This window comes from Canis aureus, chromosome X, assembly GCF_053574225.1.
Source record: "Canis aureus isolate CA01 chromosome X, VMU_Caureus_v.1.0, whole genome shotgun sequence".
NCBI classification, from domain to species: domain Eukaryota; kingdom Metazoa; phylum Chordata; class Mammalia; order Carnivora; family Canidae; genus Canis; species Canis aureus.
The window spans coordinates 28645245-28668462 of record NC_135649.1 but is presented as its reverse complement, the minus strand read 5'-3'; the positions used below and the strand labels follow the sequence as shown (position 1 = coordinate 28668462).

General features: G+C 42.2%; 2 protein-coding genes and 1 non-coding gene across 13 annotated transcripts in view; 2 read left to right on the top strand and 1 right to left on the bottom strand.

Annotated features, from left to right (window-relative positions):
* The first annotated feature begins 2440 nt into the window (after positions 1-2440).
* LOC144309228 (U6 spliceosomal RNA) lies at positions 2441-2547 on the top strand. Its single transcript, XR_013375290.1, has one exon. It is a non-coding gene; the product is annotated as a U6 spliceosomal RNA (small nuclear RNA).
* An 11614-nt stretch (positions 2548-14161) lies between these two features.
* LOC144308828 (uncharacterized) lies at positions 14162-20036 on the bottom strand. The gene is made up of 4 exons (XM_077889864.1): positions 20002-20036; positions 18989-19365; positions 18308-18390; positions 14162-15181 (listed from the first exon to the last, which is right to left on the bottom strand). Exons 1-4 carry the CDS (start codon positions 20034-20036, stop codon positions 14867-14869), a joined length of 810 nt encoding a protein of 269 aa, XP_077745990.1. The 3' UTR covers positions 14162-14866.
* Positions 18659-23218, top strand: part of XIAP (X-linked inhibitor of apoptosis) — a 56104-nt gene continuing 51544 nt past the window's right edge. For 4 of the 11 annotated variants that reach the window (XM_077888720.1, XM_077888717.1, XM_077888719.1 and 1 more), the window contains exon 1: positions 18897-19205. The gene's annotated coding sequence lies outside the window, so the exon portion shown is untranslated. Of the gene's footprint in view, positions 18812-18896; positions 19206-23218 lie in introns of those variants that run through there. The other 7 variants (XM_077888725.1, XM_077888715.1, XM_077888718.1 and 4 more) reach the window with 4 other exon arrangements.

Below are 23218 nucleotides of genomic sequence, written 5' to 3'. Positions count from 1 at the left end.
CCAGTCCTAAGCATTCTGCTGTCTCATTAGGCACCACAATTTGGAAATGACCAAGAACCGGTCAAGGAGAAGCAGAAAAGGGACATTCAAGGCAAAGAGGAGCAAAGCAAGGCAGATTCAGGAAAAGGCCAGGGAGAGAATGAAGTAGGACTAGGAAAGAAGACACTGAAAGAGAGAGAAAGATAAAACTTCTCTTCCTCAGCCACCTCTCCAGGGCCTCACCCAAAGCTTTTCGAGAGCCTTCTCATTTAAGCCTCGAGCAACCTGAAACCCCCACCTCCCGGGCTCCTGCCACACGTCAAATCCCTTTTTAATCCTTGTAATCCCACTGATTCTCTAGCTGGCTTTCTCTCGGATACATTTCAGAGAGGAGCTTTAGAGTCCCTGGCAAAGAACTCCTCATTTTTTTTTTAGCCCATGTAATTTCTACTTTGTATCTGAGCTGCCATATTTTCCCAGACTTCCTTTTTCTCCTCATTAGAAACTATATTTCCATTTTTTGAAAGATGCCTTTTTACCCCCTTACAATAGCCTCTTTGACTTTGCCAACTAACCCAGCTGCATATTTTATTTCCCAAGTGCCTAGTATTTTTGATCATTGGCATACATTTTTCTCAGGCTTCCAATACGTTATGTTGAAAATAGTCCACAGGCTTCCTGTGGGTTATTGACTTTTTGAATGTTAGTCCTAATTTTTCCTAATGTCTTGTAACGTGTGGCATACCCAAACAGGAATGGGCCTTGTTCAGACACCATCCTGAAGTAGAAGTGTTGACGTAGTGTGCTCTCTCTGGACAGAAACCTCGCTGCAATCATTATTTAGACCCAACTACCAGTTAAGAGTTCTTTCCTTAACACAGAGATCTTTGCTCAGGAATTTCTAAAGAAAGCCCAAAGAATTAATTGAGGAAAGGTAGCCTACGCTCCAGAAAGAACCAAGTAATAAAAAGTAAAGTATACTGCAATTAACATAGAAGCCAAACTTGTAAACTGCCACTAATATCTTCTCTCCCTTGGCAAAGTGTGGCAAAGGGAAGTGAGTCTATTTCTAGGACAACATATAGATTCTAGGAACTAACCTAAGATATCCAGTTATCTAAAAAATCTGAACTTGGATTTCTTCCAAATCATGATCAATCCAGGTCAGTGCCAGATCATGCAAGAGGGGCCTGAGTCCTTGCATTCACCCAAGGCCACCGCTACTGTTTCTATCCATTGTTGGCAGAGAAATAGCCTTATGTAGATGGCTCTTCCGTGGTGACATTGCACACATCCACACAGCCAAAGGCTTGAACTACCTGAGTTTTGGCGGAATGCCTTGTGATCCTCCTGAAACACAAGAGCACAGGAGGTCTCTAAGGAGGTCATCTTCCACTCACATCCCTATCTTCCCTGGGAGGCTGTCATGAGACAGTTTCTCATCACCTTGGTGGTTCTGATGGGATATGAAGCTCTCTGTCCTATGCCTTCGGAATAGAGCTGCAGAATATAAAACCCCTTAGTGGCAGCCTAGAATGGACTCCTTGGCAATGTTGGAACACCGTTGTTTCCTTGTCCTTTTTAGCGTGTGGAACAAGGATCGTGGGGAGCAGGCACCTTAGGCTTGTTCTTTTTTTTTTTTTTTTTTTTTTTTGCTGTCTACTTAAGTAATCAAATGTCTAAGTCTAGAAATGACTTGCTGTCTCTTTAACCAGCCAAAGCAGTCAGGCCTTGGCCTTGCCTTTCTCATGTGTAAGCTTGACAGGCCTTGAGCCCTTCTACACAACCAGCTGTGATTACATCCAAAGCATGAGGCTACAGGTGATTCCATTGACAAAGCCTGCATTCTTTTACCCAGTGGAAGCTGCTGCTGTTTATGATACTAAGTGAGGAGCCGAGAAACTAATTGCCTCCCCTTCTTTAAAATGTTGCGAATCCAGAGGCACCTGGGTGGCTCAGTTGGTTAAGCATCTGCTTTTGGCTCAGCTTGGATCATGATCCCAGAAAACCCACAGCATGCGCCCTGCTCAGTGGGGCGTCTGCTTCTCCCTCTGCCCCTCCCCCTGCTCATGCTTGCGCTCTCTCTTTCTCTGGCTCTCTCTCACTGTCTCTCAAATAAATAAAATATTTTAAAAAGATGTTGCAAATCCAAATTTAAGGACATTCTACAAAGCGATTTGCCTAGGCTCCTCAAAAGCCAATGTTCCGAAAGGCACAAAGAAAGGCTGTGGAACTTTACCAGAGACTAAATGAAGTGACAACTAAATACAATCTGTGACATTTGAGCAGATTCTAAATGGAGTTTTAAACACCTCTAAAAGACATTATTACAATAATTAGAGATATTTGAATATGGATTATAAATCAGATAATAACGTTATAATAAATGTTACAATGTCTTGAGTGGAATCACTGTATGTGGTTATGTAGAAGGATGCTTTTGCTTTAGGAAACACTTGCTGTGCTCGCTTCGGCAGTACACATATTAAAATTGGAATGATACAGAGAAGATTAGCATGGCCCCTGCACAAGGATGACATGCAAGTTCATGAAGCGTTCCATATTTCTCAAGGTCTTTACGTAGGAAATACATGAAGTATTCAGAGATTATGTGCAATTTACTCTCAAATGATTCAGGAAGAAAAGAACGTATATTTACAAGAGATAAAGCAAATGTGGCAACATGCTTACAATTGATAAAGGGTATATAGGTATTTATTGTATTCTTAAACTTAATATTTTAAATATTTCAAAAAATTAGGGGAGGAACTATGTTGCAAAGAACATTCTTGCACATATTTTATTGGGCACACAAAACTCTAGGTTATACACTAGAAGTAGAATTTCTAAGTCATAAAATATGAACATATTTAGCTCTACTAGATATTGCTAAATTACTAAGGTGGTCATACCAGTTTATTCTTCCACCACGTCTCACCACATCTTCACACAACACTGTCAGTTCTCATTTCTGCCAATCTGGGGGGTGCAAGGTAGTATCTCATTACTGCTTTTTTTCCTGACATTTTATTATGAAAAATTTAAACATAAAGTTTAAAAAATTATGCAGTGAATTCAGGTAGTTGTTACATGAGCATTTTGTCATATTTGCTTTATCACACATCTACCCATCCCTTCATCCATAATTTAATTCATCATATTGTTAAATATTTTGAAGTAAATTGAAAACATCTTTACACTTCACTTCTAAACACTTCAGCATGCATATCATTAAAAAGAGTTCAACATTTGCTTACAGATTTTTTAAAAGATTTTTATTTGTTTATTTATTTATTTGACAGAGAACACAAGCAGGGGGAGCCGCAGGCAGAGGGAGAGGGAGAAGCAGACTCCCCACTGAGCCAGAAGCCCCATGCACTGTTGGATCCCAGGGCCCTCGGATTATGACTTGAACCAAGGCAGATGGTTAACTGACTGAGCTGCCCAGGTGCCCCTGCTTACAGATTTTTTAAAAAAGATTTTATTTATTTATTCATGAGAGACACAGAGAGAGAGACAGAGACAGAGACACAGGCAGAGGGACAAGCAGGCCCCATCAGGGTCTCCAGTATCACGCCCTGAGCTGAAGGCGGCACTAAACCGCTGAGCCACCGAGGCTGACCTGCTTACAGATTTTTTTTTAATTTTTATTTATTTATGATAGTCACAGAGAGAGAGAGAGAGAGAGGCAGAGACACAGGCAGAGGGAGAAGCAGGCTCCATGCACCAGGAGCCCGACATGGGATTCGATCCCGGGTCTCCAGGACCAAAGGTAGGCGCCAAACCGCTGCGCCACCCAGGGATCCCTGCTTACAGATTTTTAAGGTAAAATGTATACACGGTGGAATGCCCAAACCTTGAGTATATATTCGCTGAGTTTTAGCAAATGCATACACCCATGTAACCCAAACCTGTACAAAAATATAGAACATTACCATAACCCCCTTAGAAAGTTCCATAATTACCCTCCAGGTCAAGCCCTGCTCCAACTTCCACCAGGTAACCACTGCTCTGATTTGTTTTTCCATGATAGGTTTTTCCAGGATAGATTAGTTTTGTCTCTTCTAGATATAATATGTACTTTTTGGGGGGACAATTTCTTTCACTCAGCACGTTTTTGAGATTAATACAGATGGTTGCCTCTATCACTAGTTTGTTCCTTTTTACCACTGAGTAGAATTCCATTGCATGAACATGGCACAGTTTATCCATTTTTCTGGTGATAGACATCTACTCTCTTTTCAGTTTGCGGCTATTATGAATAAGGCTGTTATGAACATTCTTGTCCAAATGTTTTTGTGGATATATGTTTTCATCTCTCTTGGGTTTTTATTGTTTTAACTGCATGTCTCTGATTACTAGTGAAATTGAACATATTTTTTTAAGTTTATTTAAGTACTCTACACTCAATGTGGGTCTCGAACTCACCACCCCGAGATCAAGAATCTTATGCTTTTGACTGAGCCAGCCAGGCACCCCAAACATATTTTCCTATTAGCCATATTTTACTGTATATATTATCTACTTTTATCTTTTGTTCATTTTTCTGCGAAGCTGTCTTTAATCTTTTTTTCCTTAACAAACAGCTTTCAGGACACCTGGGTGGTTCAGTCAGTTGAGCATCTGACTTTTGGTTTTGGCCCAGGTTGTGATCTCATGAATCAAGAGATAGAGCCCCGCATCAGGCTCTCCACACAGTGGGGAGTCAGCGTGAGATACTATCTCTCCTTGTCCTTCACCCCCCCTCCCCCCAAGCACACACTTTCTCTCAAATAAATAAATAAATCTTTTTTGGAAAAAACAGCTTTTGGGAGACCTGGGTGGTTCAGTAGTGGAGCGTCTGCCTTTGGCCCAGGGCATGATCCTGGAGTCCTGGGATCGAGTCCCACATCAGGCTCCCTGCATGGAGCCTGCTTCTCCCTCTGCCTATGTCTCTGCCTCTCTCTCTGTGTGTCTCTCATGAATAAATACATAAAATCTTAAAAAAATAAATAAAAACTTAAAAGCAGCTCTTTTTTTTTAGAGTTTTATTTAAGTCACCTCTACACCCAACGTGGGGCTCTAATTCATAACCCCAAGATCAAGAATCACATGCTCTTCTGAAGGAGCCAGCCACCCACCCCAAGAAGTACCTCTTTTTATTCTGGATGCTAATTATATATCTCTTATGTGTTGTAAATATCTTGTCTCTCCTGTTTATGGTGTCTATTCTTATTTAGAAGTATTAATTTTTGACTCAAATTAACTAATTTTTTTCTTTTAGAGTTGTACTTTATGCCTTGTCTAGGACAGTGATCATTGGTTTAGGGTACATATTCCCTGAAGGTATGTGAAGATTTTTAAGGTGTTTAAGAGTATGGATGGCTTTATTTTTTTATTTTTTTTATTTTTTTATTTTTTTATGGATGGCTTTAAAGGAATTGATTTCTAGATCCTCAATTGCCATATAGATTCTTTCCTGAAAGTGAAATATTTCAGTATGCCTGTGTGGTGGCCTCATTCTGGGTCTACTTTTCCTTTCATAAATGCCTGTATCCTTTTTCCCCAGTCTGAATCTTAGTGTTGTTCATACCCCTAAGTATAAAACCTCTGGTGAGCCAAATAAAGGGCAAATCAAAATATTTGTGTTAACAGTGTACACACTGTATTTATATGGAATTATAGAATAAGGAAAATGAATTCCCAGTGAAAATAGAACAGTGGTTGCTTCTGGGGTGGGAATGAAGAATGACTACTTCAAACAAAGAAATACAAGAGCAAATAACGTGCATATTGAAGTTTTCAGGACTGAAGTATACTAATGTCTGAAACTTATTTTAAAATGCATAAAAACATTAAGATGGGTCACTGGATGGTATGGGGGCCCAGGGCAAGTTGCCCCAAGATGGGCCACTTTGGCAAAGATTATTTCGAGTTAAAAGAAATCAAAACCTAGGAGATACAGGAAAAGCTCTCTGCCTCCCCCACAATAGCCTAAATTTACATTGGAAAGCAGAGCCTGTACCAGGAAGAGAGCTATGAACAGAGACTCCCCTTTACATAAGGAACTTACCTGCATACTAGGACAACCTTGTTTTTCCAAACATCCCCTTTCACCTTCCTGCTAATGGCCTTCTTTGTAGCCTCAGACCTCTCCTTAGTTCCTATAAACTTCATATTGCCTCACTGTCTTTGTAGCCTCAGACCTCACTGTCTTTGGAATTTCCAGGTCTGTAGATTTATTATATGTATGCCTATAAATTTTGGTTTTCTCCTGTCAGGCTGTCTCATGACAATCTAAGTTCATTTAGAAGGATCACAGTGGGGCAGCCCGGTGGCTCAGCGGTTTAGCTCAGCCCAGGGCCTGATCCTGGAGACCTGGGACCGAGTCCCATGTTGGGGTCCCTGCATGGAGCCTGCTTCTCCCTCTGCCTGTGTCTCTGCCTCTCTCTCTCTCTCTGTCTCTCATGAATAAATAGGTAAAATCCTTAAAATTTTTTTTTTTTTAAATATAGAAGGATCATAGGGCAAAGGTAGGTCTTGCACCTCAACAATGAATAGAGGGATGGGTAAATGGAAAAAGAGGTATTAAAATGAACATAGCAAAATGCTAATTGTAGAATCTAGGTGTCAAGGACATGGACATTTATGTACAATTCTATCAATTTATTTACTTGTTTAAAACAAGTAGATGGGGCAGCCTGGGTGGCTCAGCGGTTTAAGCACCTGCCTTTGGCCCAGGGTGTGATCCTAGGGTTCCCGGATCGAGTCCCATGTCAGGCTCCCTGCATGGAGCCTGCTTCTCCCTCTGCCTGTGTCTCTGCCTCTCTATCATGATAAATAAATAAAATATTAAAAAAAAATAAAACAAGTAGATGCTGAGGAAGATTCCTCTAGTCAAAGTCTTGTGTCTTTTTCTGCTTCTGTGAGACAGGTCCATGAGAACAAAGCAATGAGAGCTGTGGTAAATACTGAAGGTGTCAGTGCCTTGTTTCATCCAGGCAACAAATTCATGGCAGGGCTCTGCCTATCTAGCTTAGAATTCAGAATTGAGATCACTGTTACAAGGAATGCATTAACACATTTTTATTTGAATTGAAAAAAAAGTCAGACTTTATTTTTCTTTTTTTTTAATTTTTATTTATTTATTTATTTATGATAGTTACAGAGAGAGAGAGGCAGAGACACAGGCAGAGGGAGAAGCAGGCTCAATGCACTGGGAGCCCGATGTGGGATTCGATCCTGGGTCTCCAGGATCACGCGCTGGGCCAAAGGCAGGCGCTAAACCGCTGCGCCACCCAGGGATCCCAAAAAGTCAGACTTTAAAAAACAAAGTAAGAGACGCCTGGGTGGTTCAGTGGTTGAGCATCTGCCTTTGGCCCAGAGTGTGATTCCAGCCGGGATCCTGGGATCGAGTCCTGCATCGGGCTCCCTGCATGGAGCCTGCTTCTCCCTCTGCCTGTGTCTCTGCCTCTCTCTCTGTGTCTCTCATGAATAAATGAATTAAAAATCTTTTTAAAAAGTCTCATTTGACTTTTTTTTTTATTTGGATGAATAGGACTGACTGCCAGTTAGATTATGTAGCGGGCATTTCTATTAATTGAATAAACTGAGGCCCCTGAGTGGCTCAGTCAGGGGTAAGCATCTGCCTTTGACTCAAGTCATGATCCCAGGGTCCTGAGATAGAGTCCCACATTTGGCTCCCTGCTCAGCAAGGAGTCTGCTTCTCCTTCTGCCTGCCACTCCCCCTACTTGTGCATTCTCTTCTCTCTGTTAAATAAATAAGATCTTTAAAAAATATATATACCTATATTAGTTGAATAAACTAAGATCAGTAGCTCCAAAAACATATGATGAAAATATAGTTAAAGCTCAAGATAAAATAGAAACGTTTATTTTAAAATACTATATTAAAAAAATACTATATTGACAAATATTTATTCAAATTAATAATATTTTAATTTTTCCAACCCTTTCCAAGTATATCAGTTTAAATAAGTGAAAAAGTATAGAAGAGTACTTACTAGTCATCTATAAAACCTTTTTTTGTATAATCCCTAGAAGGTAAGAAAGTGAATGATTCTAGTGAATGAGTAACAACTCCTTTTGCAAGTCAGACGGTTTGCAATTCTTTGCTTTCAACAAATTTGAAGGGAAATTTAATCAGGTAGCCAGACAATAGATCAAAAAAAGACATTTCTGATAGATCACTATATGATTTTTGGCAAACAACTCAGAAAGAGCTCATAAATAAATTTGCTATTACAATACTATTTATATTTTCAGATTCTTACATGTCTGAACAATTTTCTCAGTGTATCTATAAAAATAAAAACAGAAATAGAACTGAAACTGAACTCTTTTTTTTCTAAGATTTTATTTATTTATTCATGAGAGACACAGAGAGAGAGGCAAAGACATAGGCAGAGGGAAAAGCAGGCTCCATGCAGAGAGCCTGATGTGGGACTCGATCCCGGAACTCCGGGATCACGCCTTGAGCTGAAGGCAGATGCTCAACCGCTGAGCCACCCAGGCGTCCCAAAACTGAACTCTCATTCCAGCAACAGGTTGTATTTATCCATCCATACATGGGGAGGGGAAAAAATCCAGTTCATTCAAGGGTGAATTTACAATAAAATTTGACTTTTAGGTTTTCCATTCATTTATCAAGATGTATAAAAAATTTATGTTTTGAGCAATTTTAAAGCAATAATAACAGTTACAAATAACTCCAGCCAGAGGAATTTTTTAATAGCTAAAAATATGTTTATAGGACACTTGCTAACAAACTGTTTTATATTCCTATTTCTGCTGCAAAGAAATATGATAGGGTGATCAATAAAGTACTTTTAAGCATAAAAATATATCACATTAAGATAAAATTCTATGGGGGAAGTAGAAGTGAAAAATGAATTAAAGACAAAAATAGAAATTTTCTGGCTATTAAAGTTTATTCCTTTAATTTTCAAATGGATGACAGTGGATATCAAATGACTATGGTATTTAGATTTCATTTAAAATAATGATAGATTTGGTTTTTATGCCACCATTTATAATATATTGGAAATTACATCCTTTGTAATTATTTTAACTTATAATGAAAACATTTTTATGTCACATTAAACATGTAAAAGTGGATCCATAACTTTTCAAGATTCTTTGAGGGATATGAGAGCAAACAGCATGAAAACCGCTGGTCTATGACATCATTTCCTACCCTATGATGAAATTATACTGTCTTGTATTTCTTTTTCTTTTTAAAATTTTTTTCTTACATCAATTAACCCACTTATTATAGGTTAGCAGTGTTTCAGTTGGTGGAGCTTCTACTGGTCTTTCAACAACTTCAGTCCTCTGATGGCCGACTTTACCATGACTGCAGAAGTGGTGTGATACGCTCAGGTGCCACCAGCTACGGTTTTCATGCTGGAACCACAGTGCAAGATCCCTATAGCTTGTCTTTTCATCTTCGTTTTGCCACAGAAGGAGCAAGTGTACTTGGCTTGCTGGCTTATTTCAATCTTCTTCACCATTTTCCTGAGGGAGGAGCTGAGGTCCTGCATTTACTCACAATTCCCACCTTTTTGGTGTTTAGCCATGTTGCCGCAAACTACATCTGAGTCCAGAGAGGAAGAGACTCTCTTGTATTTTCTTTTTTTAATTTTTAATTTATTAATTAAAATATTTATTTATTTTAGAGAGAGAGGAGAAGCAGGACTGTGGGATGGGGAGGCAGACTCCCCAGGACTCTGAGGTCATGGCCTGAGCCAAAATCGAGTCAGACACCCAACTGACTGAGCCACCTAGGTGCCCCTAATTTTTTATTATTTTATTATTATTATTTATTTGTGAGAGAGCAGGAGCAGGGGAAAAGGGAGAGGGAGAAGCAGACTCTCCTGCTGATCAGGGAGCCCAACGTGGGGCTCGATCCCAGAACCCCAAGATCATGACCAGAGTCGAAGGCACACAACTCTTAAGTGACTGAGCCATCCAGGCACCCTCTCTTGTATTTTTTTTTAAGATTTTATTTATTCATGAGAGACAAAGAGAGGCAGAGACATAGGCAGAGGGAGAAGCAGGCTCCCTGTGGGGAGCCAATGTGGGACTCAATCCCAGGTCTACAGGATCACACCCCAGGCTGCAGGCAACACTAAACCACTGCGCCACCAGGGCTGCCCTGTATTTTCTTTAAAAATGTCAAAGTTTGGGTGCACCTGGGTGGCTTAATCGGCTAAGCATTTGACTTGGTTTCAGCTCAGGTTGTGAGGTCAGGGTCTGCTTCCCTCTCCCTCTGCCCTTCCCCGCTCCCCTGTGCATTCTCTCTCTCTCTCTCTCTTTTGTTAAAAAAATAATAATAATAAAAAACTTAAAATGTCAGTTTTGCCTTTTACATTTCCTGTCTCTAATCAGCCTGGAATTGGTTTCCTCAAAACATAGCCCAGATAGACACAGCACCGGAATCAGCTGGAGACTGCGCAGAAGCTTTACATTTCCCTCAAACATGGCCTAGCTTTACTGACTGAATCACCTGAGTGGGGATTATCCAAGAATTAGCAGTGTCAAAAAGCTGTTCAGGTGATTCTGGTTCACCATGAGGTGTGGGAACCACTGGTTTATGAGGCCAAATAATTTAATGTGCCATGCAAGCTGTCAGGGACTGGACTATATTCCCCCCCAAATTCATGTTGGGGTCCTAACCCATGGGACCTCAGAATGTGACTGCATTTGGAGATAAGGCTTTTGAAGAGGTAATTAAGTTAAAATGAGGTGATTAGGGTGTGCTCTAATCCAATATGACAGATGTCTTTATTGAGGAGCGATTAGGACACAGAACCAAGAGGGAAGACCATGTAAAGACAGAGAGAAGACAGCCATCGGCAAGCCTAGAGGACAGATCTTAGACGTGAACCTGCCAACACCCTGATCTCAGACTTTAAGCCTCCAGAACTGGGACAGCCCGGGTGGCTCGGCGGTTTAGCGCCGCCTTCAGCCCAGAGCCTGATCCTGGAGACCTGGGATCAAGTCCCACATCGGGCTTCCTGCATGGCGCCTGCTTCTCCCTCTGCCTGTGTCTCTGCCTCTCTCTCTCTCTCTCCCATGAATAAATAAATAAAATCTTAAAAAAAGAAAAAGTTTTAAAAAAGCCTCCAGAACTATGAGAAAATAAATTTCCATCATGTAGGCCACCCAGCCTGTGGTATCCTGTTATAGCAGCTCGAGTAGACTGGATTTTATCTGGGCTACCTCCCTAGAGCCTCAGGTCTCTTTTCAGGCTCCATCCAACCCCCCCCATCACCACTTATCTACACCTCTGCCTTACTAGTTTTTTTTAAAGATTTATTTTTATTTATTTATGATAGAGAGAGAGAGGCAGAGACACGGGCAGAGGGAGAAGCAGGCTCCATGCACCGGGAGCCCGACGTGGGACTCGATCCCAACACTCCAGGATCGCGCCCTGGGCCAAAGGCAGGCGCGAAACCGCTGAGCCACCCAGGGATCCCCCGCCTTACTAGTTTTGAGACCTTGGGCAACCCAACCTATCTGTCCTCAGTTTTCTTACTTGTAAAATGGGGATAATAACATTACCTCCCTAGAGTTGCAGGATGATTAAATGCGATCATCTATGTAACGCACTGAACACAATGTGAACATAAAAAACAATAAATGTTAGCGGCTCCGCCCATACCATAAGGCATTCACTGCCATTCTCCAATTGCATGTTGTTTTGTTCCCCCTCCATGAGTCAGCACATCTGTTCACATGTCTGCTTAGAATGCCTTTCTCCCACTGCGTCAGCTAGCTAACTCTTGGTTGTCCTTCAAGACTGAAATCCCTGTAGAGCCAGCTCTGATTCACTCTTCTCCCTCCCCCTCTTCTGGAGCTCTCTTCTAGATTCCCACTGCACCCTGTGCTTGCCCCTACCAAGTGAGATGCCATTGCAGGGGTTTAGGCAGAGGAGTGACCTGATCTGGCTTGAGTACCTACCATATGCCAGGCATCATTTTAGGTTCTGAGTCAAGACGAGAATAAAAAGAACACTTAACTTATAGGGTGACTGGGATCCCTCGGTGGCGCACCGGTTTGGGGCCTGCCTTTGGCCCAGGGCGCGATCCTGGAGACCCGGGATCGAATCCCACGTCGGCCTCCCGGTGCATGGAGCCTGCTTCTCCCTCTGCCTATGTCTCTGCCTCTCTCTCTCTCTCTCTCTCTGTGACTATCATAAATAAATTTAAAAAAATTAAAAAAAAAAACTTATAGGGTGACTGAGAGGATTAGGAGAGACAAAATATGCCAAGCACTGAAGACAGTGCGGCTGATGGTAAACTCTTTGTAAATGCCAACAATTATTATCTATCTCCATCCAGGACACTTCCTCGCATCTATTGACATCTGTGGCTTTGGGCTCATAGTCTTCCTCCCTAAACACAAATCCCACTAGCATCCTGGGTGATGACCCCTCCAACACACTAGCACCACTCCTGGACCTCAATTCCTGTAGCTTTTACCTCCACCCTACTCCAGACACACCGTGACCTCGATATTGTTGTCGGACTTTTGCAGACTGAATACATGGTGTACAACCATAGGAATAGATTAAAAATCCCAGGTCAAATTTTCTATTAGCTTGAGAGTGCGCTCTTTGGTCCCTACCCCAAACAAGCAACAAGTCTCTTCTGTATGACTGAGTCCTGGAAGATAAAGAAAAAAGAGAAAGGGAGGGCTGGCTGGAGGTGCTAGTTTTATGGGCACCAGATAAGGGCAAGCACCTTTACGACTGCTCAAAGAGAGGAAATTATAATTGCAGTCTTTCTGGCAGCAAGGAGGGAGAGGTTAGCAATCAAGACACCCAAGCAAAAGTCAGGAGACCGAGGGGCAGGTGCTGCTGATAGACACTATTCAGCATGAACGACCTTCACAGAGGCTGTTCTCCGTTGATGAGTCAAGAGTAATCCTATGCAGGCGTGTACCCCTTCCTGCCAGAAGGTATATAGCTCTGAGGGCAATGTCTGGAAGTCAGGGCTCACCCCGCCTTCCTTCACCCAAAACAACTCTGCTCTTAAATTAGTTGGGCTTTCACTTTACAACTGTATTTGCATAAAGGGTTATAGTGTTAAACCTTGGCTGTTCTTCTCAGCAGATATCTACATATGTTATTTTCCACAGAATCCACCTGCCATCGAGGTGTGGCAACCATTCTCAAAATTCTTCTCTCCTTATCTACATCTCATCACTTTTAGCCTCTACAGATTTGTTCTTTTTCCTATTCAAGGTTAATGCTACTACTCATGCTTGATTCCATCTCTTATTTCTGCTGGGTCTTTATGCTATCAGTTTTCCTTTCTCCACATTAAATTGCCGTTTGGAGTATTTGGCAATGACTTGACATTGGCAATTCCATATAGTTCAAGCTAACATGCCTTTATTCTTTTCCTCTCTAAATAATCCTCCTCAACCAAAAACAATTACAACAAAGCATCCTTATACAGACAAGAGTAACCTCTTTGTAGATTGTGTTTTTCTAACTTCAAACTTCCGTGTGTCCAGTCATATAAAACCTAAATATCATACCCCAGCTATGTCTGCTTTTGCTGTTCACATTTCCCAACTGACAATTCACCTAACAAGCATTTAGCAAGGGTCTGGCATGTTTATGAAATTTTTAAAAAGATTTTTATTTTATTTATTCATGAGAGACAGAGAGAGGCAGAGGCAAAGGGAGAAGCAGGCTCCATGCAGGGAGCCTGATGTGGGACTCAATCCCAGGACTGAGGGATCATGACCAGAGCAGAAGGCAGATGCTCAACTGCTGAGCCACCCAGGAGTCCCTGTTTATGAAATTTTTATTCACTCATTCAACAAATATCTTCTAAGTATCTACACTGCCAGACATTGTTCTAAGTACTTGGGACAGATCAGTGAATGAAATAAAAATTCCTGTCCTCTTGGAGCTTATAGTCTAGTACGGGTTGGAAGGAGGAGACATATAATAAACAAACACGGGGCACCTGGGCGGCTCAGTGGTTGAACATCTTCCTTTGGCTCAGGTCATGATCCCGGGGTCCTGGGATCAAGTCCTGCATCAGGCTCTCCACAGGGAGCCTGCTTCTCCGTCTGCCTATGTCTCTTTCTCTGTCTTTCGTGAATAAAGAAATAAAATCTTGGGATGCCTGGGTGGCTTAGTGGTTTAGCGCCTGCCTTCAGCCCAGGGCATGATCTTGGAGTCCCATGTCAGGCTCCCTGCATGGAGCCTGCTTCTCCCTTTGCTTGTGTCTCTGCCTCTCTTTCTCTGTGTCTCTCTCATAAATAAATAAATAAAATCTTAAAAAGGGAAAAGGATACTCCTTAAAAAAAAAGAAATAAAATCTTTAAAAAGAAACAAACACAATAAAGAAAATAACCATATAGCATGCTACAAATAGATACCATGGCAGGGAGGTAGAGCAGGGAAGGGAGATTGAGAGTGTTATGAGAGAAGTTGTAATTTCAATATGGTAGTCATGGTGGGCCTTATTGAGAAGGTGACAATTAAGCAAAGACTTGAAGGAGCTGAAGGACAAGCCATGGATATATTTGGGGGAAGTGTTCCAGGCAGAGTGAACAGCAAGTGCAAAGGCCCTGAGACAGGAAAACTAAAGGAACAAGGGGTAAGAATAGTAAGAGATGAAGACATTGAGGTATGAAGGACTCTGATTGTGTAGAGCCCTTGTATTAGTTATTTACTGTTGGGTAACAAATTGCCCTAAAATTTAGCTACTTAAGGGGTACCTGGCTGGCTCAGTTGGTGGAACATATGACTCTTGATCTCAGGGTCATGAGTTTGAGTCTCACAATGGGTGTGGAAATTTACATATAAAAATAAAAACAAGTAAGTAAAATTTAGCTATTTAAAACAGCAATACACAGGAATTCAGGAGGGTTTTGGCTGGGTGTTCCTGGCTTTGGGTTTCAAGAGGTTGCAGTCATTGGAAGTGTGGGTCTGAAGAATCCTCTTCCAAGGTGGCTCACTCATGTGGTTGACAAGTTGGTGTTTTGGCTGGGTGTTCCTGGCTTTGGGTTTCAAGAGGTTGCAGTCATTGGAAGTGTGGGTCTGAAGAATCCTCTTCCAAGGTGGCTCACTCATGTGGTTGACAAGTTGGTGTTGAGAAGAAGGGGCAGCCTCAGTTTTTCCTTGTGTGGGCCTCTCATGATACTTGAGTATCCCCGTGACATACCAGCTGGCTTCCTACAGAGCAACCAATCCAAGACAGAGCAAGGCAGAAATCACAATGCCTTTTAGGACCTAGGCTTTTAAATCATATGCTATCACTTCCACAGCATTCTATTAGTTTACACGAGTCAGCTCTAGTTCATTGTAGCCAAGGGCATGAAGAGCAAGAGGTGAAGATCACTAGAGATCGTGTTGGTGGCTGGCCACGAAAGCCTTTGTAGGCCATTATACATCTTTGACTTTTTTCTGAGTGAAATGGAGAGCCACTGAAGGGATTTGAGCAGATAAATGACAATGATCTGGCTTATTAGGACAACTCTGGCTGCTGTGTAAATACACTGGAGACAGGCAAGGAGGAGGTAAGCTGGAAGACCAGAGAGGAAGCTAAAGTATAAGAGAGAGACAGACTAGGGTCATAGTGGTGTTAATGAGAATTGGTGATACTGTGGATATATTTTGAAAATTGAGATGGACAGGATTTGCTGAGAATTGGATAAGGGATGGAGGGGGTGGATTAAAGATGACTCCAAGAGTTTTGGAGGAATCACAAAAAAGAGTTAAGACACACATTTTACCATAAATGAACTTAAAATATAGGTGAGATAAGACATGTACACAAACAGCTATACAACATGGCAGAAAGCACTGTGTTTCATAACAAAGGCATAAATTCAAGTGCCAAGTGAGATGAAAAAGTTCTGGAGGTGGATGTTGAAGGTACTCAATGCCACTGATCTGTATACTTAAAAAATGGCTCAAATGGTAAATTGTATGTAATATACTCTCTTTTTTATAATGATCTGTATGCCCAACAACAGGGCTGGAACTCACAACCTGAGATCAAGAGTCGCATTTTCCACTGAGCCAGCCAAACACCCCTATGTTATACACATTTAATTACAGCTTTTAAAAGGTGCTAACAAAACTAAAAACAAAAATTCAAGTGCCAAGAGAGTTCAGAGGAGGAAGAAGGAATCAGAGAAGGCTTTGAGTAAGGGCAGTCCTTCTTCCTAGGCACAGGGAGCTATTTGAGTAAGTGAATGGAAGGCCGGAAAGCTGGGAAAGGGCAGTAACTGTACTTCTATGGTTAGCAGTTCTGTTTTGTTAGAAGATACGTCGTTTGTACTAAAACTGCAGTTGATGACTGATGTCAGCCTTCAGTGACCGGCTCAAGTGACCTCAAGGAAGAATCAAAAACAGGAAGAACCGGAAAACCAATTAAGCAGAGACACGCAAGCAATATTTTTAAACAATTAGATATGATAGAAACGTAACGTATTAAGATGACCTCAGGGTCTTTCTCGTCTCTACGTGGAAATCAATAAACGGTAACTTTTACAACCGTAACAAATTATACCTTTTGATGCGCAAGTATTTGGACAGCTGCTTGCAAGCAGGCATACCCTTTGCCCCTTTTGTATATATAATCCCGGGGAGCTACGAGGCCTTGGAGCCAGTCTTTAGAGCAATCCGGAAGCCTGTTTTCCCAGGCTATCATTCTGAGTAAGACAACGAATAAAGCATTTACTAACCTACTTTAAGGATGGTTTTCTTTCAGTTGACAGTACGGAGCCCAAGGGAAAAGTGAACAGAAAGCTAAGGAGTTTTAACATAATCCGGGAAAGTAGTGTTGAAGGGTTTAGGTCACATTGCCTTGTGCAGTCGGTACTGCAGGGTACCAGTCCTAGGGATAGAGAGGCAAGTCAGGAGACCAAGTAATGGTCAGGCACATCTGGAATCAGAAGATCTAGGTTTGGGGATCCCTGGGTGGCGCAGCGGTTTGGCGCCTGCCTTTGGCCCAGGGCGCGATCCTGGAGACCCGGGATCGAATCCCACATCGGGCTCCCGGTGCATGGAGCCTGCTTCTCCCTCTGCCTGTCTCTTTTTCTCTCCCTCTCTCTGTGACTATCATAAATAAATAAAAAATTAAAAAAAAAAAAGAAGATCTAGGTTTGAATCACTGTTCCAGCTCCCACACATACCAGCAGTGTGACTTTGGGCAAGCCATCTAAACTCTCTAAACCTCAGTTTCTTCATTTGTAAAATGGAAATAATGGTAGTTACATATTTCATAAGATTGCTGTGAGAATTATTTTTTTAAAGATCATTATTTATTCATGAGAGACACACACACAGAGAGAGAGAGAGAGAGAGAGAGAGAGAGAGGCAGAGACATAGGCAGAGGGAGAGACAGGCTGTCTGCCAGGAGCCCGATGTGGTGCTCAATCCCAGGACCCCAGGATCACGACCTGAGCCAAAGGCAGATGCTCAACCACTGAACCACCCAGGTGTCCCAATTTTTTTTTTAAGATTTTTATTTATTTATTAATGAGACACACAGAGTGAGAGGCAGAGACATAGGCAGAGGGAGAAGCAGGCTCCATGCAGGAAGCCTGATGTGGGACTCAATCCCAGGACTCCGGGATCACCCCTGAGCCAAAGGCAGACGCTCAACTGCTGAGCCACCCAGGTGTCCCTGCTGTGAGAATTTAATAACTGTTTGCTTGCAATTACTATTACCCAATGTCAGATGTGGGATTCTCAGAGCTATGACAGTAAAAGAGGATTGGAGGGGTAATATTTAGCAAAAGCCTAAGAACCAAAGAGAAGTCTCTTCTCTCCTCTCTTCAAGTTCCCTTCTCAAGAAGGGAAGCATCATTTGAGGATGCAGGTGATACTTAGAATCTTCCTCTTGATATGAAACACTCTCATTCAGAATCTCTCATGTCACTACACTAGCGTATAAGGGAGCCTAAGTCTGTGAAACAAAATTCATTTGGCAACCTTACAGCATATTTGAAATAAATCCAGGATATGATCAGCATATTATGTCCCAGATTTCCGGTTTCCCTGCCTCCTGCCCTCTTTCCTATTCATTTTCCCTTTATCTCTCAATCCCCATCCTGTTCCAACTGAATGTCCTTTCCGTTTTATCCTTTCCATCTAGGGCACGGACCGTATTCTAATCTCAGTTCCCTCATTTATTAGCTGCATGCTAATGGAGGGCCTTTTTTTTGTGTATATATATATACATATATTTTTTTTTGGAGTTCGATTTGCCAACCTATAGCATAATACCCAGTGCTCATCCCGTCAAGTGCCCCGTCACCCCCACCCCCCGCCCACCTCCCTTTCCACTACCTGTTGTTCGTTTCCCAGAGTTAGGAGTCTCTCATGTTCTCTCACCCATGGAGGGACTTTTCTTCTCTGGGCCTCAATAGCCTCTGTAAAATGGGTTTAATGAGAGAGGGCCTATCTTACAGGGTTGTCAAAATCACAACAAAGAACGCAACCTATGCCTCACACAGTGCTTGGTCGGTAGTGAGAACTCAACTGGTTCGCTCTCTTTCCATCCGTAACTTTACCTCTACCCCCTGCTGCTCAACACCAAAGCCCAGCAGGTAACAGCCGTGGGAAAAAACACCTCGAGGTGGAAGAGGAAACCTTCGAGCTGGGGGCGGGGACTGCGAGGTACCCACTGCGCAGGCGCGCCCGCTGGGTCAGGTTCTGGCTTCCAGCCGCGGGTGGGGGTTGGGGGGAGGGCTTCGATTGTCCGGGCTGCCCCCTTCCGGCCCAGGGAAGTGGCGGGACCTTGGCTGCGCCCTGGGAGGGCTCAGCACTAATCCAGGACGCCGGGGCCCAAGGGTAAGTTCGAAAATGGCGGAGGGGGAAGAAGGAGGGGCCTTACAGGGCGGGAGGCTGGCCCCGGGCGGGGACGGTAGAAAGGAGCTTGCGGCGGCGCGGGGGGGCCCTTGGCGCGGCCGGGGCCTGAGACTGACCGACCGCGGCCGGAGTCTGTGTGAGGCCCTGTCGTGGACGCACCTCGGGTTCCCCGGCTCGGGGCTCCTCCGGGCGACGGGCGGGCTGCTGGGTGCGCCTGAGGGAGACGGAGAGACTTCCGTTTCCTTCTAGGCTGGGGCCCGGCCGCAAAGCGGAGTTGGCATTTCCAGATTGGGGCTCGGGCCGCCCCTCCTCCAGGACCCTCCCCTCCGGACCGCGCAGGGCGCCGCGGGCGATCCGGGCTGGCTCTCCTGGCGCGGTGGGTACTGCCTGTACGGGCTTCCTCCTCCTCCTCCTCCTCCTCCTCCTCCTCCTCCTCCTCCTCTTCCTCCTCCTCCCCCCCTCCCCGCGGGCACCGGCGCTGCGGGGAGGGGCGGGAAGGCCGCCCCTGTGCGGCGCGGGTGGCCCAGCCGGGGCTCCTTGCCCGGGTTCCCGGGAGCACAGAAAGAAGGCGTGGGTGGGGGCGTGGGTGGCTGCCTGGCTTCGGGCTTGCCCGGTGCCTTCTTAAACCCGGGAACCTCTAAGGTAAATCGAGTCAACTTTTTTTTTTAATGATCAAAGGGACCGCCCCTCCCACCCCCCAATTTGGTGCGTGTGGCAGGTATGGAGCTGGGTGGAGTGTGCCTGGCGAGGGCACGTGAAGCAGAAAGAATAGGAGCCAAAGAGCTTCCGGAAGAGGAAATTAGCTAGTAATTCTTTCCAACCTTTGCTGTCCTAGTCACTTCCCCAGTATATTCTGGGAGTAAAACAAAATTCAGTCTAACTTTCAGTTTCATTATTTTAACTCCATAATACACTTAATTGTTTTTGATAGGAAGGGGGTGGTTATTGCTGAAACTAAACAGCCCCTTCCACCTCCAAAAAAAGAAAAAGGTCAATCAGAGCTTCGTAAAGATCTGTCCGATTTTAATAATCTGCTACTTTGCCTTCAAATGTAATTACTAGGTCTGTCACCCTATGCCTTATACTCATTGATGCATAGAAATATACTTTTGTAAGACTAGAGGTTGCTGTACTGTTCTTTTTTTCCCTTTTTTTTACTTCGAATTTCTTACAACCAGTTCAAGAGAACACGATTACAGACAGCCATCTTAGAACTTTAACATTTTAGAGTTGGAAGCGATCTTAGTCCAATCCTCTTATTTTGCAAAAGCAGAAACTAAGGCACAAGAAGATTCGTGGCTTGCCTAAGACTACTCAACTACTTAGATTAGAACCCAGCTTGTCTGGCTCTTAGCTCACTGCTCTTTCTGAGCAACTGCTGTGCATAGCCTCCAAGCAAGAAAATTAAATGTTCAACTCACCGCACACTTGAAGCCTATACTACTTTGTATCATACAACTGTGCAACTACCTTCTATGTATTTAACATGTTTATTGAAACCAATGCTTGAGATATTTTCCCCCGTCATTCAAGAAGTGGCAACAGTTTAGGTTAATAAGATTTATGCACACATGCACATATGCATATTTGAATATGCTCAGAGAATTTCTGGAAGGATACACCAGAAAAGTGTGAACAGTGCCTACTTAATAGAGGGATGGAGAAGAATATGATGCTTTTTAATTTGCACTTCACATATGGCCTAATGTACTGTTTAAATTTTTACCATAAACAAGTATTGATTTTAGAATTAAAAATAGCTTTTAAAATTCACACACCTACATGTATATCAACATAAGTATTTATCAATGGTATGTAAATACATATATGCATTTACATATCATTGGTTTGTATTGTAAAATCCACTGTGGCTTCTGTCAACCCAGCTGGCAAAGCAGGCCTGATTATCAGATGCTCACATTTCTTATTTTCTCTTATGGCACCTAGTATAAGATGGTAAAGAGAATATATGTTATTAATCTTTATAGAATTTTAGAAAATGTGCTAAACTTTTTATTATCAAATAATATAGCAAGTCATAACATTCAAGATACACAGTTTGATGCAATGAAAAAATCTGAATGTAGAATCTTTGTGGATAAGAATCATTTTTAAAAATTAAGATTGGAAGGGTCCCTGGTGATAAGTACTTCAACTCTTCTTTTTATGTGATAAGTACTTCAACTCTTTTCTTTTTATGAATAGGCTAACTAGGACTCAAAAGAGAAAAAGTGAATTACCCAAGATTATATATCTAATTATTAGCAGAGCTTGGACTAAGGTCTAGGTCCTAGTCCAGTACCCTTTGTGCTACGTTTGTACTTTATTGCTTTATAGTGCATTCAGTGACTCCCAACTAGGCAGGAAAAGTAATCCTGGCTAAAGGTTAGGACCATTTCAGTAGATAATAATATTGTTAGTAACATCCCAATTAATTTGTATACTGCTTGAAATATTTGACTAACATAAATATTCCCCTTACATTTGGTCATAAACATTAATTTGTTTCATAAATTCTTTGTTTATATTGTAAATGCCTACCCCAAGTATGAGATTATGATATTTTACTGTTTTTGTTTGTTCTAATACTTAAAAGTCTGGTAGCTAGTGCTAAGGTGAGGCGGGAAAAGTTATGCTCTATAAAAAAGACATTTTATTGAGTGCCTACTATACGGCAGAGATTATACTATGTGGTGTAGGGTTTGAAAGACAAATATGGCAAAGTAGATGTCCTTGTTCTCCTGAGGCTGGGAGATTATCATAAGCTGTCAAATCTCAAGCTTTATCTGTGTTCTAATCTGGTAATAGTATTATAAATAGTAATCTGTAGCACTGTTTAAGGTCATCGTGAATAAATTTAAGGAAACAAAAACAGTAGTGGTCAAATAAATTGATATTGAACACAGTCTTTTTTTTTTTGACTTAAGGGAAAACAGACATTTATTTCTCACAAAATTTAAGTCTCAGGCTTCCAGCTCTTTACCAGTTCTTCCAGTACAATTCCTGGTGAACAGATACTATTTTTGTCTTAGAGGTCATGTGGTACAGTGGGAAGAGCCCTGGATTTGATGCCTGGGTTCTTGTCTTAGCTTTGTTTCCAATTAGCTCTGAGATTGTGAGCAAGTCATTTAAACACCTCCATGCCTACATATTTCTATTTTTTCATGACTTTTTATGAATTAAATATCCCATTTAATTCAAAACATTATTTTGGAGTATTTTAAGTTACAAAATATTTTTTTAGAAGGTTATGAAATTCAGAATAGTATAACAGAATAAGTATAATTCACATTCTTTTATAAAAATGTTTTATTTATTTAATTCTTATTTATTTGTGATAGTCACACAGAGAGAGAGAGAGAGAGAGAGAGAGGCAGAGACACAGGCAGAGAGGGAGAAGCAGGCTCCATGCACCGGGAGCCCGACGTGGGATTCGATCCCAGGTCCCCAGGATCGCGCCCTGGGCCAAAGGCAGGCGCCAAACCACTGCGCCACCCAGGGATCCCCACATTCTTTTATATTTACTTTTATCATTTAGGTTCATATTGTACGTAGATTGCTGTAATCCTTTTTTCTCATTCATTCTATATCGAACATTTCCTATGTCATGAAGTCTTTTAAAATGTAGGTTTTATTTATCTTGCATATTCTTTTTTTAAAGATTTATTTATTTGAGAGGGACAGAGAAAGCATGACTGAGGGGAGGGACAGAAAGAGGAGACAAAGAGACTCCATGCTGAGTGATTACCCGGATGTGGGAGCTCAATTCCAGGACCCCTGAGATATGACCCGAGTAGAAGTCAGGTGCCCTGGAAGAGGGAGTCTTAAGCAGACTCTGTGCTGAGCAGGGAGCCTGGTGTGCCCGATCTCACAACCCTGAGATCACAACCTGAACCAAGAGTTGGACACTTCTCTCACTGCCACCCAAGCACCCCATATGCTGCATATTATTCTATGCCCTGGTTCCTTCATTTTATAAAGTAACAGGCTTGGGTTAGTTGATTCCAAAGATTCAAAATCCATTGTGATAGTTTTTTATAACTGATTATCTCAGATTCTATCAAGTAAAAAAATTCCCACATGACCATCCAAAATCTGTTTCGAATAAATGTTGCAAATAAAATGATAAAAAGAATAAGGTGGAGATATAAACCTTAATTTGTGGATTATACTTACATTTATTTTTTCCCGCCTTTATGATTTGAATGCTTTATTTTAAAATTTCACATGCTAAGTATTTGAATTTCAATTTTTTTGGAGATGTGAATGAGATCTGTGTCACTACTGTGTTGAAAGCTGGCCTGTTTTATTTGTAGGGTGGATGTAGAGTAAATTGAAGAGGGAAAAACTGGGCTTCTGGGGTTTACCATTCTAGGATTACCATAGCAT